The sequence below is a fragment of the Corythoichthys intestinalis genome, chromosome 11, assembly GCF_030265065.1.
Source record: "Corythoichthys intestinalis isolate RoL2023-P3 chromosome 11, ASM3026506v1, whole genome shotgun sequence".
NCBI lineage: Eukaryota > Metazoa > Chordata > Actinopteri > Syngnathiformes > Syngnathidae > Corythoichthys > Corythoichthys intestinalis.
In genome coordinates this window covers 14,895,970-14,912,517 of record NC_080405.1, presented here as the reverse complement: position 1 = coordinate 14,912,517, position 16,548 = coordinate 14,895,970, and the positions used below count along the sequence as shown (strand labels likewise).

Sequence of the window (16,548 nt, the reverse complement as noted above, 5' to 3'; positions counted from 1 at the left end):
GACGTGGACATTTCATTTAAGAATCAATATATATTTGAGATTCATTTTATTTCTTTAAAAAAGAATTGCATTTTCCTGACAGTTGGTTTTCTGCAATTGACACTTGACATCAGCGGTTGAGCTCCGAAACCTCAGATTAGAGTCAGTTATGAAAAAGTCACAGTTTATTGAATTGGAAGACTGTCAAAATCCCTGAAAATGATGAAATGAGATTTTCAGAGAGCTACTGTATGTCGTCCACTTAATGCGCAGTTCCATTTTTCAGAACGGTTTCCTAGGAAACACAGTTTATTCACATTGGTTTATCGAATGGAGCTTGGGATGTCTGGTAACACATCATTCACACATTACAGTACATAACCTAATTAATACACCGATGAACATTGTAATTAACAATGGGTCAAAAGGCTTCATGTAATTTGAAACGGGGGTCACATGTAAAAATTGAACCGCTGTTAATTATGGTTTACTCAACATGCTTGTTTTAGCCTATTTTTGCACCCTTCAATGACTAGAACTAGTACAAAATCATTTATTCAGCAGTGCGGGAAGTGGAGTGCTGAGGGTGCTGCAGCACCCCTAGTGTTGGGAAGAAATTAAAGTATTTTGGTAGATTCTGTTTTTTATTTTTAAATAAACAAATAAAACATTGAAAAATAGTGTATTTAACATTGGGGATTAGATACTGTAAATATGTTTTTTTTTTTCTCTTTTTAATAACCGAATGAGGTGCTATTGGAACATAAAAGTAACCTGTTGGCAGAGGAGGCGTTAATGTGGCACAAACACAAATTAGCAATTTTTTCTTCTTTCTTTTACAAAACAGCGAAATTTTCTAAATTTCAATTCGAGGTTGAAAATAAAGATGATTGTTCCTTGGTGTCTCCAAATAGGTAAGACATGCTGTGACATGCATGCATTGTAGCCATAATATTGTTTGTTGTTGGTGTTTAGCTGCCTCTGTGCAGATTGCTGTTGGATATTCGTGTGCAATTTATTTTAGTGTTATGAAAAGGGGATGTTAAACCGAGGCTTATTGGCTGTTTTAGTTTTCAAATGTGTTTGTGTGTCATTGTGCCGTTTCGCTGCGGAGATTTGCATGATAATACAGGGGCACTTTTATTTCCAATACAAAAACTACAACTCACACTGCAGGTGAAATACAACGCTGTCTTTGTAGTAGCCTAGCAGTCGTACATAAACTATCCAGCAGGCGTGTGTACTCCCATTGTGCACGGCATGTGTGGAGAAAACATGCCAGCATGACAAATTTCGACCGAAACGGCTGTTTTCAGACAGGAAAAACTCATATATATATATATATATATATATATATATATATATATATATATATATATATATATATATATATATATATATATATATATATCCTTGGACAAGATTTGTCCGTAAGTATGGTTGTTGTAAAGAATGTACATATTATGTTAGTAAGCGAAATGTTATATTTTTTGTATGAGACGCTTTTTGTTTATGTTTAGTGAACCTGTATAGTGTGCTAAGCTAACGTTGTTGCTAATGCAATGCTTGTGTACTTTTTTTTGTAGTTTCACTATGGTCTAAAGAGGACAGTGGTTTGAGGCCATTTTATTAATAAATCAGATGAAAAAGGAAGAAGTCTGATTATTAAGGCGTCGTTCACTAGCTGTCTAGCTTTGGAAAAAGTAGACGCTTCGGAGTGAGGACAGCATAGATAGATTTAAATGACAGTACAGTGAAATGCCCACTACAGTCCTTATGTACCGTATGTTGAATGTATATATCCATCTTGTGTCTTATCTTTCCATTCCAACAAATTATTTTACAGAATATATATATAATTTACAGAAAAATATGGCATATTTTATAGATGGTTTGAATTACGATTAATTGCGATTAATTACGATTAATTAATTTTTAAGCTGTAATTAACTCGATTAAAAATTCTAATCGTTTGACAGCCCTAACATATATATATATATATATATATATATATATATATATATATATATATATATATATATACATATATACATATATATATATATACGGTATTATATGATATTTTCTTTTTTCCTCAAAAATTGATCGATCGAAATGGGTCCGACCCTTTACCAATTTTCTAAAATTGTTCTTTTGCCAATATCTGATTCCTTTCCAGTCATTAATGTTGACATTTTTTTGAGACTATAATGGCCAGCACTCAAAATCTACCCTAAAATTAGCTTTAAAGATGCCACGTCACTTAACAGGTGGCGTCCGTTGAGGTCATGACATCTACAAAGACACTTTTTTTTATCATGTACAATAAGTGGATCACAAAAGTTGTTTCTGCATACTGCACAGGGCTAATCAAGCAGCATTAATGTCACTCTCCAGGTTTCAAATGGATAATATAAGTCTTTGTTTAATGTGGTGGCCTTTTAGAGTCTTGGTCCAGAAAGTATAACATAATTGGGAATTTTGCCAAGCTTTTTTATCTGCTTGCGCCGTCATGGGTCAAGCTAATTAATTGTTCACAGTGCTTTTTAAGTATCTTGCAGTCCAGTGACACTTGATATTTGGAACTTTAGTGTATGCTTTCACTACCTCAATGGAAATAATGAGAACAAGCAATTCGACTGATATATTCGATACCATTTTTAACGAGACAAGGCACTGCATCGTGTTTTTAACACCTTCCACTTATTGCAGCTCAGCTCTCTCTGTGTCTGTGTCTCTGTCTCTTTGTCTCTGTCTGTCTGTCTCTCTCTCTCTCTCTCTCTCGCTCTCTCTCTCACAGACATGCACAATGTGAAAATGTCAAAAAAGGGTATTCATATTTTTTCAAGAGACAATTCTGTTAAACAGCAACAGCTTTGTTTTGTCAACCAGTCGAGGTCAAACTGTGGCAATAGCTCATTATCTATTCTGTGATCTGCTATTGCAAAGGCTTGCCGGATCTATACGCCCAATTGCACTTTTATGCTAATATAAAAGAATGCAAATGTAGAAACTTAATTTCCCACTCAGACTTGCATACTATTTAATAGCCCGAACTTTATCCATAACAGTCCAATTGATACTTGAACACCAAAGCCATCTTCATTTGGGTCTACTTCCCTTTGCCAATTCTGCTGCGAGCCATTTTAATGGAGATTTATAGGCCAATGCTACATTAATAGCGATCTGCTATTAAGAATTATATCCCATTATCACACTACTGTTCTCTACACAGACCAAAAAAGGGTTCTGATGACAGCATGTAAGCAGGCGGACACAAAACAATGAGTGTGTGGGAGAGCGTAAAGTGAAAGCCAATTTTGTCTTTGATTATTGGGGGACAGATGTGTCTCATGTACATAAATCCTGAATGAATTCATTAATAATGCGTCTCATTGATGAGCGTCTGATTTACCACGGAGAAAGATGAAGATGGGTCCAGCGATATATTTCTCCTCGCAAACACAACCCTCAAATAAATATTAATGGCATATTTTTAGCTGGTGGGCATGAATCATTTTTCAAACAGTGAAGTTTAACTGCCATTGAAGCGTGTCTGCACTGCTTCAGGGCCGCACTGAAGAGAACGCTTTAACTATTTATTTGAGATTCTTGAGGAAAACACTGATCAATCTCATTCATCTTTCTTAAAACGCATTTTAACATTGCCATAATGTTTTGGCATTTTATTTCTCCGAAAATATACTCTTGCCTTATAGCGTTGGTTTGTAATGTTGTACTGATTATTCTTCTGTCCTTTTAGGTCTACGACCACGAGTACAAAGCCATGCTGGATGGTGTTGAGACACGCAGCCTGATGGAGATCGACCCGATTCGGCAGATTGAAATCTTCCGTATCGGAAATGGGAGTAAAGAGGTTCTCGAGGTGCACGACTTCAAAAATGTAAGAAAAGGGATACATACGGGCATTTCAGTGATAATGTGGGAATAATGGGCAATGACATGTTAACATGTTTGCATCTTCAAACAGTCAGTTGCCAAATATTAGTATACAAATAATGAATGTTTATGAGTGCAATGGACAGAATACTGTATTTAATGAGGTGGAAGATTAAATGAACCATTCAACGAGACGGAGCTGAATGAAATATTTCCATTGCACGGATGAAAAGACATCCATTATTTGCTTTATATGTCACCAGAAAATAGATCAGTATAGATAGTTAGCTAGCAACCTATATAGATGCAAGTGCTCATTCTGTCAATAATTGATTGCTACATGCACGCTGAAAACATGAGCAACGTAGTGTCGGTGTTCCTAAGGCCTTTTCACTCTAGCGCGGCAATGCGCAATATGGCAGCAACGCAATGTTGCCACTAAGGTTGCCAACCGCCCCTTGGAAAAACGGAATCACTCGGTATTCAGAAACAAAAGCATGCATCCTGTATTAACCTTACAAGGGATGCGTTTTTGTCCCTGATTATCAGGAAAATCAAAAATAGTGTTGTATTGGTAAAATGAAAAAATACTGGCATGGTGCTTCTCAGCAATACTGTATGTAGGGGTACGCATTCCCCGCTTCTCTTGCTTTCTGATCAATGAGCTAACAGAACAATGACAATCCCGTTCAACTCATTGGTGGAGGAGGTACTGTAGTGTGCCATGCGGAAAATGGAAGACAGCATTAGACTGTGGGATTGATTTTTGATTATTTTATTTACTTCGAGCTATAGACTTCATAATCTATTGACGGGACATGGGTGCGGGTTGATTCATAGGGGGCCTGTCTCCGTCAAAGCTGACCGACTGGAAACACAGACAAAGAGCTTTTTTCCATTGAAAATTATGGTGAATAAATGCTTAAGTCCCTGAATTCTTTATAGATATGGACGTAAAGCAGTCTCGATTGTTAGTAAAAGCCAAAAAAGCCATGCAGGTAGCATTTGTTTTACGCAAATATTGCGAACTATGAGGCTAGTCAGTAAGGAAATTAGTGGCCGCCACATGTAAACAAAAAGATTTTTCCGTTGACAATTATTGTGAGTAAATGCTTAAATCCCTGAATTCTTTATAAATATGGGCGTAAAACAGTCTCGATTCTTGGTTAAAATCAACAAAACCGTGCAGGTACCATTTATTTTACGAAAATATTGCGAAGTATAATGCCAAGGCTGTAGCGGCTAATTTCTTCCATTGATTTTTTTTCACAACATTTCAAAATGCATGCGTGGTATGAAAAATATAATATTTACCTTGAATCCTCAAACAAATCACTCCTCTGACAATCCTTCCCGTTTGTATGCAGTACAGCTTTCATACTTTTTCAACCTAAATCCGGCGTTAGATCACTGCATGTGACCGACTGCTAATAAATGAAGCGGAGTGTTGGACGGCCCCCTTCAGGAAGGCGTGACGCAGTGAATGGGGAATGTGTCATGTCAATACATTATGAAGTCCATGTTCGAGCCATAATAACGAAATACAACAAGAGTGGGAAAAAACAACAATAATAACAGTAATGATGATTATAACAAAAATAATAACAAATACATGCACATGTTTATCTGGGTCCCACCCACAATTCACTCTTAAAAAATTCAATGAGAATACAGTTACTTCCCAATATCGTCATCACATCATCACTATCACGACCGCCATCACTACCACCACCATCATCATCGTCGTCATCACCGCTGTCCCCATATATTGATCATACCTTCACTCATTGGGAGATGAGAGGTTTAAGTGAAGCGCAAGTAAAAAGCATGTTTAAAATGATGATCATTGGGGGTTTTTTTTGCTCTTTTCTGTGTATTCTATTTTCAGAATTTGTATTATGTTTGTACCTAATTAATTCTGTTTTGAGTAAAATTATGATTGTTAAAATTGTAGTTGAAATTTGTTTAAAAATAACCTTTCACATACAAAAAAAAAATTATTCAAGGGTGATGGTTATCGGGCCGGCCATTACAAGTGTCCCTTGTATTTTTGGGGGGGGGTTTCAGAGCGTTGGCAACCCTTGTTGCCACATTCAGTAATTTGCCGAACTAGGCACTCTGATCCCACGCACAAATTAGGGAATATTCGTCGTTGCACAAGAAAGCCTCAACTTTTTTCGTTTTAAACAGGATGGGCATATTATGGAGCAGCTATGAAAAGGAGTTTTCTAGTAACGGTAAGCATGCTATGTCTTAGCTTCGCCATCCTGAGAAATACCTCTGAAATATTGCATGGTAAATAGTTCCAAATAGCGAATGATGAAGTCCTTGTAACATTGGGAAAAAATATTGTAACTGATGGCAAACAACCAATCAAATGACGAGGATTTACTCAGGTGTCATATAATCCAGGATAGAGATGTGCTACACAATCGGACCTATTGGAAGAGAAACTTGATAAAATGCCTTTGCTAAATGCAGCGCTTAGTTATAGTTACTTATAAAACTATGGTGGACGCTACAGGCTGAGGCCAAATTATAAACTTTGCAACACCCCCACGAACAAAATGCAGGTCAGCTGTGAATGTAAATGTAATTTGTGATTTGCCGTCTGCCCCGGCTAGGGCATGCACCTCCTCTCCATCAGGAATGGCTTCAGCTCCACACAAACAGGATAATTGGTGCAGATAATGAATGAGCGAATGACCACAAATTCCCGTAATAACTGCTTAAACACACAGTCATTAGAAGAGCGGATTTACTGTTTAAATGCACTCAGAGTAGCCCCAAGAGGGGGTTTGTTCTTTTACTAAAAGACTAATTCTATAGTAGCAAGTTGTTTGCAGTACAAACACCATTAGGAATCCCGTTTCCATTTGTTTCACACAGCAGCTTTTGCAGTAGCAATTTTGTCTCTAGCAAAAGTCATTAGCTTAACATTTCATTTCTAAATCCTGCTATAGTGTGCTGAAGGTTGCACAAGAAGCTCCTCAACTAGCCTGACAATAGACCTGCTGGTGAAAGACATTATTCTTACACCTTTATCTATTTATGTTAAAACAGTACATGTTACATTGGAATGGCCAGCAGAACATTAACATCTGCAGTCCTTTTTACCCCCTCAGCTTCCTTTATTTAACCTTTTTCTATCTTCTCTCAACTGCCTGACACACATACACACATAGACGTCTGTTGCTTGTTCCACTTCGCGCTGGTGAAGCAAATCCCCTGAGGGGACTCACTACTCTTCCATGAAAGAATAAGTAACAAGCTAGTAAGCACAGTAATTCAAACCTTATTCTGAGTGGAAGAAAGAAGAATGGTAACAAGGTGGTGTAAAACACATCGAGAAGAAGCTGGATGTTGATGGTAATTGATTTCTAAGAAAAAGAAAAAGAGGATTCTCGCTTGTTTTTGAAAATGATCATGTTTAGCCAGTCCCGATACGGCCTCCATCAAGCCCAAGGGTATTTTAGGTGTTATTACACAAGAATTCTTGGACGATGATGATTTTTAGCCGCGTATCTTCCGCAATGATTCTTGACTCTTAGAAATGGGGGAGATGAAAAACACTTCCGGAAAGAAAAGTATGAATAATTAAAAGCAGGCAGTCAACATAATCATGAATAGAAGTTAGTTTCTCAAGCTTTGACTTTTCAGATCGCCACAAGTCTATATAAACGAGTAGAAAGTGAGGTCTATCTTTGGCGACAAAAGGTTATTTCCAGTAATACGCATCAGTGATTGGGGACCACTTTACTATGCTGAAAAATTATCAATACTGCACTTTCATTAACATCAGGGGTGAAGGTGGCTAAAATTTCTTGCCGGAACTTCCTGACATGAAGGTCGCCACGGAGCAATAGTTTTATTTTATTTATTTTTATTTTATTTTTTGGGGTTGGTGTTAAACCTCCTAAAACCACTTAAATGCAAAGAAAACTGCTTTGCCAAAGTTATTCCTATAACATATGAATAAACTGATTTTCATCCAATGATTTGCAAAATAAAAGTTGACAAACACAGCAATATTCCCAACCCTCATCTCTTAATTTTTATTTTCCCTCATTTTCTTACATCTAAATGCAAAATCTCAATTATAACTACTTAGGAACATAGGATAAACGTTAAAATTGAAGTTAATGTAAACATTTACTCTTTGTTTTTTAAATAATAAAGATATATGTAACATACTGTAGTGGATGATGTTGGTCAGTCTTGTAGCTCGATAAGTAAAGTTTGTGTGTTTGGTTAGGCCGCTCGTGTCTCTTGTTACTCTCTGCCAGAAACGCGCACGAAAAACAGGACACAACATGCCACACATTAGTTCTGTAGGTGAATTATGTTACGAGGAGGTAGAGGGCACTACAATACATTCACAAAAATAAACTCAAATAAGTTATATAATACAAAGTGAAATGGAATATATTATTATCATGAAGAAGAAGATATGTATAAGTAGCCTAACCTTAATGAACAAAAATCACTACAACATATTGACAGGTAATATGTTGTCAAACTCCCCATCAGAGCAAATATAATAAAATAAATAAGCCTCCTCAACTCTTTCTTTACCCCTAAGGATATGATCAATTTTCTGTTGCATTGGCCTTTTTTTATTCATCAATTCAACAAGCTTGATCTTTTTTTTTTTTTTTTTTTTTTTTTTTTTTTTTTTTGCTGTTGCAGAAAACATGCGCATTTGAACCAATCAGAACTAACTATCTCTGCTGATTACATGTCAGTATGTCAGCCAATTGAACGGACAACTGAGTCCAGAGCGGCTTGCTTTGCAGCGTGCATACGCACATTGACGGGACTCGTCATTGTCAGACTCCGATAACTGCTGAAGCTGGGGAAACCCCCGTGCCGTCCGTGGAATAAGTAAATAATAAATATCGGTGGAAACGGATTCCGCTACACAAGCACTTTATAATGCTTGTTGTTAACACTTGTGTATGTAAATTTTTTTTTTTTTTTTTCCTTAAACCTTTTTTTTTTCAAACCTGTCCTGTTCAGCTGTTTGACACGAAGAATGCAAGTGCCCGGATGGTCTGAACAGTTTTAATGCTTCACATTGAGAGTCTGACATACTCATTCAACACACCTCGTTTAAAATGACAAGGCAGCAAACAGGAAGGGGTTATGTGGGTACAGAAGAAAAGAATCACACGAGAAGAAAAAAAACAGACACAAACTACAACAAGAAATACATTGAACGTCTACACTAACTACTAATATGTTGGTGCTATCGTCAGCTAGATGTATTTGACACCACGTGGGGGCCTGTTGACTAGGGAAATAGAGGGACAGGGGTGGGTGAGTCTATAAGCTAAGTGATTGAAAGGGGTAGAGTGTACACAAATCAGCTCTGTGATCTAGAATAATGAATTCTTACAATGAAAATAAGGTTTTCAACAACTCCTGTGTTCCTCAAACCGACTGGATGACAATATTGAGGTGCATCATTAAGCAGTTCTACTTTCACAACTTTAGAAAAACTATCCAACATCAAAATCAAATGTAGAATCTGGGAAAACATCTCTGCGGAAGAAGTAACGCACACGTGACCTTTAAGTCATGTGACCTTCAAGTCTACTGTGCAGAGGAGCACACAAGAAGTGACATTAGAAGTGCAGTTGACTTCAAGAGACGTGTCCTGCGCTCCGATGGTCTCAGATTGTTTCCCCCTCGTCATGGATGGCTTGCCCTTTGGGCTGAGGAGGAAAAGCCTCATCCAAGATTGCTCCCTCGGCTAGGTTGACGAGACATCATCTGTGTCGCAACGAGGGTTTGCATCGAAGGGCTGACTCACGCATCAGCGATGGCGCTATTAAAACTGACAACTACATGTTACCGCTATAAAATAACAGACTGAGCATCTCCAGCCTATACTAATGGAGCACCCAGTGTTCCCAGTTTAGTATCATACAAACATCATGTGGTGCTGAGCCATTTGACTGCCAGCAGAGGTGGGTATTAACGCGTTGAGTAACTTTTTGAGAAAAATGTACTGGTACATCTAAGAGTAGTTTTACTAAGCCATACTTTTTCGTTTTACTTGAGTAGATTTGGAAGACCAATAGCTACTCTTACTCCACTACTTTGGGCTACACTAGTCGTTACATTTTTCGTCTTTTTTTTTTTTTCCAGCAATGCCAAAAGTACCTCTACCAGTTTCACAAATGAGGCATTGAAACAAAAATCACGTGACACCATTATACCAATCACACTCAAGCTTGCCGTTCTATGATCACGGTAGCCTTTTAAATCAAGTGGCCTCTTTATAGCACCGTAAAAAATGAAGTATTTGACAAAGAGTGCTGCCCTCAACATGACTTGAAAGCGCAGATATTGACCTCTCTCCCAGTTTTTTTTTTCCGGCACCGACTGACCAAGGAAAACTAGAGATATGATCCTTTTATTTCATAATAGAAATTATTCACTATTCAACTACTCATCCCATGAACTATTTTCTTCTCTAGAGGGCACTCATGCTCTTTAGACAAATGATGCTTCAGTTCTGTAGGTGTTTTTTCTCTCTCCGGAATACAATCTTTTTTTGTTTTGTTTTGTTTTTTTTGTATTCCTTTTGCTTGATGCGGTTATGCAATAGGTCATAGTACAATATAGTAATAATTCGTAGAGATAATTCTGTGCTGAGAAAAAAAATATCGTAATCGTAAGCATTTACTCACAATGTTTTCTTTTTACCAAATACTTTTTTACTTGTACTTGTGTGCATTTTTGGTTGACTACTCTACTCTACTACTTGAGTAATATTATTTTGACGTAACGCTACTCTTACTTGAGTAAAATGTTTGGCTACTCTACCCACCTCTGATTGCCTGTGAGTGCATATGTAAATACTTGAGCACGATAAAGTTTTAAACATACTATGGGATGAGGACCAAGCCTTGCTAAAATAATTGATGCAAACTCTGGAAATGTTTATAAGATTAAAAGTTATAATGTTAAATTAGGTAAAATTTACTAGTCCTTCATTGAGAAAATTTGCATTTGGTCCTCCTGATTTAGAACAATACCAGGTCAGCATAGGCAAGTATACATTGTGCCATTTTGGGAGGAGTTAAGTCCTGTAACCATATTTACTCCTTCTTGGACAGTAAGGAGCAGAGCAGTGATGGTGCGTCATTTAGAGGTGAATCTGCCGTCCTGTTACATGCCGCCGTCGGCGGGGTTAATTTATATTCGTTCACATCCTGTTTTATTTTGGTGGGTTCCTTTTGTTGCTCTGTGTTCACCTTTGTCAGTCTAGTCTTGCCTTCCCCTCAATCACATGAGTGCCCACACCTGTGTATCTTTAGCCCGAGGCTTATATTCCCCTCTCATTCCTTATCTTGTGCCAGTGTGTCTTCCTTGTGAGAAAAGCTGCGGGAAGCTAATACACCGTCTTCAGTAAATTTGTTGTTGCCATGTTTTTTGTGCCGAATCTACATTGTCGTAGATCTTATGTTGTTACTTTGATTTCTTTTGTACTTTGAAGCTGGCCTGTGTTACATGCCAGTAAAATAAAACTCATTGAAAACTTCATTTCTCCCATCGTCTCTTGCAATTGAGTCCAGCCGTGAGTGCCCCCCAATGCGTCCATTGAAGTGCCCCTTGCTCTCCTGGATTGGACAGCGTTCTTAGCTATCACGGCAGAATGTATTGTAAGGATGTCTCAATAAAAAGTGAAAAAATAAGGATAAGCACTATTGTTTGCCTAAACCTGCTAATCTAGAACATTGTTTTTATGTGGAAAATATGACAATAACAACAATCTGACATAGGACCAGTGGCGTTCCTGGTCTACATGCTGCCCTGGGCGACAAGACGCTTTTTAGGATATTAGTCATTGCTCGGGTGCATGCACCCCTAGCAATTTGCCACCCCGGGCAACCACCCAACCCGACCGTGCCAGGAACCGCCACTGCATAGGACTCACTGTTATTTCTTTGTACCCACCCAGACCCGATACCTGCATTTTAGTGGGGTATCAGGGCCTGTTCTGATCCTAGTATCAGTACCAACGCTAGTTTGTACGCGATCTGACCTGCATTTGGAACAAATCAAAGTCAGCTTGTCATCCCAAGAAAATACAGAGCTGTTTAATGAACACATGGGAGGTGTAGGCCTTCGTTACCAACAGATGCAGCAAGACAGTCAGGTCCAACAAGTGGTGGTGGCCCATCTTCTCGTGATCTCTCAGCAGTGAACTATTGTTTTGTATTGATCTGCTCGCCTTTATCCTTGTGAAAACAAGTATGACTGCTTCAATAAAATACCAAAGTAAGTAGAAAAAGAGAAGTGAAAGTAAATACTAAAAGGATCGGCCAATGAACATAGACTATTTATATATAAAAATTTAAAAAATACTTTGAAAAAAAGTTCGTGTATTCAGTGGAAATATTCGAAACTTGGGTAACACTATATTTGAACTCGGTGTCATAAGACTGTTGTAACACTGTCATAATTATGACATGACACCGTCATGTACATTAATGAACGCTTATGACAGATATCATTAAGTGTCCTAACACTAACGCAGTCCCTAAACTATAAGACATTTGAAAAAATTTCAATATTGCATGAAAAGTGACATAATTTACTAAATGACAGTCAATGACAACCGTCATAAGCAGGGGTGAAAGTGGTTAGAACTTCTTGCCAGAACTACCTGTTATAACGGTCGCCACGGAGCCAGATTTAATTTCTTTATTTATTTTTTTCCCAAACCTCCTAAAACCACAGAAATGCATAGAAAACAGCTTTTGGCCGCTATACCTATAACACAAAATAAAACACAACAGGTTTTGCACAAGCATTAGGCTACTGGATTACACTTACTGTAACAAGGAGTACATGAGAAAATCATTTTAATTAAAAATGTTATTTTTTCAATGATGTGCAATGATACAGTATATGCAATTTATGTGTGTGTGTATATATATATATATATATATATATATATATATATATTTTTTTTTTTTTTTTTTTTACATAACATACAAAATATAAGTACAAATGGCTCACATTATGCACAATGAAATGGAATAAATTATGAAGATAGCGGCGAATTTTTTGTATTACAAGGAAATAAATAAACCTAACATAGGTAAATGAACAAAAATAAGTCCAAAGTTCACATTAACTATATTGCCATGCCAAATGTATCACGTTTAAGAGAAGCATTTCTGGACCTCATTGCAGTAAAGAAAATTGTTTAAAACCTTACTGTGTTCAATCTCCTTTTTATTTCTATTTGTTTGACGTCGGGAATTGCATGTAATACTTAATGTATCATTTATGTTACAAATTAGAGAGTTCTTTATAGGACTAGCTGTTAAAGATCCTTAATATTCATATATAACTGCTGCTACTTCACTTCGATTATTTGCACTGCCTGAACATAGGACTGTCTAATACACATTTTATATTTATATTTATTTAGATTTTATACTTTATACTTGCAAGTCACTTTTGAGATTTTAACTTATCCTGCACTGTAAATGGAGATGCTCCACAATTTCATTGTACAACTGTATAATGACAATAAAGGGCTATTCTATTCTATTCTATTCTATTCTATTCTATTCTATTCTCAATTGAACGTTGGAGAGGTCCTCTTGGGTGGGGTCGAATTTGGTAATGATCACATGGTGCCACCAGCGCACCACATCATGTCTCAGACATTATTGGGTGTTTTTCGGACATATTTATACAAATTAAAAAATGTTCCCAAAAACGTATTATGTGTGCATACAAAGCTTTCGAATTGAAAAATCTGAATTTTCTGTTCATTATTTCTGGAGTTAGGCATTTAGGGTTAACATGGAAGATGTTCTGAATCAGAGAAAATAAAATGAAATAGGTCTCTTTAATTCTTTCCTTTCTCTTAAAGATCAGATCAGTTTTCCGTTACATTGCAGGTGTATATCACACTGATTCAACAAGCTTGTTTTTTTTTTTTGTTCCAAAAAAAGATGTGCATTTGAACCAATCAGAGCTAGCTATCCATGCTGATCACATGTCAGTATGTCAGCCAATTGAACTGACAACTGGAGTCCAGGCCAGGGAGGGTGGTTAGATGAGTGCATGTGCACATCGACGCGACTCGTCCGGGAGAACTCCATGGAACTCTGTGGAATTATTAATGTCAGTATGTCAGCCAATTGAACTGACAACTGAAGTCCAGGCCAGGGAGGGTAGTTAGATGAGTGCATGCGCACATCGACGCGACTCGTCTGGGAGAACTCCATGGAACTCCGTAGAATTATTAAATATCGCCGGAAACGGATGACGCTACACAAGCACTTTATTAGGCTTGTTGTGAACACTTGTGGATGGAAATGTGACGTACGTAGGTAAATTGTTTTCTTCTTGTAGAGCGTGTGTGGAAGCCTGGCAGTTGCCATCATATTTTCGGTTTCAAAGCACCATTCCGCCCCCGACTTTTACCATGACAGTGTTCCAGCCGTTCCAGGCCACTTCCACCTCTGGTCATCAGCTTATGACATATGACATATAAGACATATATGACAGTCATATGACACTGACTTTAAATAAAGTGTAACCGAAACTTGACATATTTTGCGGAGGTCATTTCACAACTTAAGGGGCCCACTCTCTCATCCTCTCAAAACATCACACTATCACCATTCGCCAACTCAGGCACGACATCATTAAATAAAACTTTGACTGAAGAAGTTTGACTGCATGAAGCTCTTTGTCATTGACACAATCAGAAAGATATTAATTGAACAATATGTTTGTTATTTTTTATTTAACTTTTTTAGCAGTGAATGTACATGAGATGTTCAAGGATATAAATTAATTAGACAGAACGAAGTTTTGTAAAAGAATGGCACGGCCTTGTTTTTGATGTTTTTATTCCTAAATGTTGAACTGAATATCATAAGAAAAGAATTATTCAAATCACCTCAGTGTAACTTTTTTAGAATAGGGGCTTTGTGCAACTTACTGACATTACTTTAGATCTTTATTCATAGTAGCTGAATGATGCATGCAGTTGTGCTCTCTATCCTGTTGAATAGATGCAGACGAGCGTCTCACAAATGGATACACCAAGTGGACCGCTCCACCCTCCCCCTTTCTGGTGTCATCTCTCAAAATGACATTGCTTTTCCATTTCTCATCCATGTGTTAATGTGCCTTTCTTCATTTTCTGGTTGACCAAGCCCAGTAATCATTGTATCTCATCACAACATTGCCCTTTGCTTTCCCGTCCACCAGTCCCCCATACAACGCAGCCAAATTAAACAGAGACTCATCACAATAAAGCCAGGCATAAACACCATGCTTCTGTGCTTGAGACTATTATTGCCCCATCCTTCCCGACGTGGATAATATTACAGGCGGTAGATTACGACTGGCTTCACATTGTATCAAGTCATATGCGGCTGCCATCTGCTTTTCTGTGTGAAGGCACTTTGCCAAAAAAACAATCCACAATAGACTGTAGATCCAGCGGCCAAATGGTCAAGTTAGCTGATTCGAAATGTCACAGCAATCAGCACTTTGCATTAAATTTACAGAGAATCACGTTCATTTTCAGGGCGCAACACATATCATTTTCATCCAACACTGTTCTGTGGCAGATGTAGGTCCTGCTGTCTATTCTAATATAGTGTGATAAATGAGCAGTTCTCTGCAGGAAATAAATTGGATACAATCTGATCTTGTTCGCATGTTTCAGACGCTGTCTCGGCTGAATATGTTAGATTAACATACAATAGTGCAGAGAGAATTAACAGATCTTTGACTCCCTCGTGCCCACTGAGGCTCAGCGTGACTGAACAGAGCGCCAGTGGAGGATCACCGCAGCGGCTGAAGAAAGTGACTCGCACACTTGACTGCACAGATTAAGAAGGCGAGAGCAACCTGTGCCTGGCTAATTCAATGGAGGCACACTGCAGAAAACACTTCATTTTCCAAGCATGTCACTCAACTCTCGGGCGTATTCGCTATGAAGTGTTGTACAGGCACAGCGCAGCACTCGTACCATTTGTCTTCGCTTTCACTTAAAAACAAAAGAGTCCTGATGCCTTGATCAATAGTTTGCTATTACATCTCAAGCTGCCAAACATGTTATGTAAGGTATTACAATATAAATCAATTATTCAGGGTCATAACCCTGCTGTAATTAGTGAGGGGGAAAAAGATCTTTCTCATGTACTATTATAGTTACCAATATGAATAGTTTACTTTAAACCAGGGGTCAGGAACCTTTTTGGCTGAGAGAGCCATGAGCACCACATTTTTTCAATATAATTCCGTGAGAGCAATACAATATGTTTAAAACTAAAAATTAGGGCTGTCAAAATTATCGCGTTAACGGGCGTTAATTAATTTTTTTAATTAATCACGTTAAAATATTTGACGCAATTAACGCATGCAATGAATGACCCGCTGGCATATTGCCTCAAACAGATTACAATGAGGCCGTTTATGGACATTAAGAGTGAAGAGAATGCCACCGGCCGCTTGGGGGCAGCGCCGTTCCATACTCATGTTATGTCTTCTAAACGTGGGAGAATTAGTAGTTGTGAGACGTTTATGCTGTATTCACAATGCAATGCAAATTGCTATTTGTGCTCCACACATATTTCGGTAAGTTTTCTTTCTTTTAGTGGCAATTATGTGTCT

General features: G+C 37.8%; 1 protein-coding gene across 1 annotated transcript in view; it reads left to right on the top strand.

The window, feature by feature from the left end:
* The window catches only part of tnmd (tenomodulin), a 134,789-nt gene that overhangs the window by 62,937 nt on the left and 55,304 nt on the right, over positions 1-16,548 (top strand). The window contains exon 3 of the mRNA XM_057849408.1: positions 3,743-3,883. Coding sequence (XP_057705391.1) covers positions 3,743-3,883 — 141 coding nt within the window. The remainder of the gene's footprint in view (positions 1-3,742; positions 3,884-16,548) is intronic.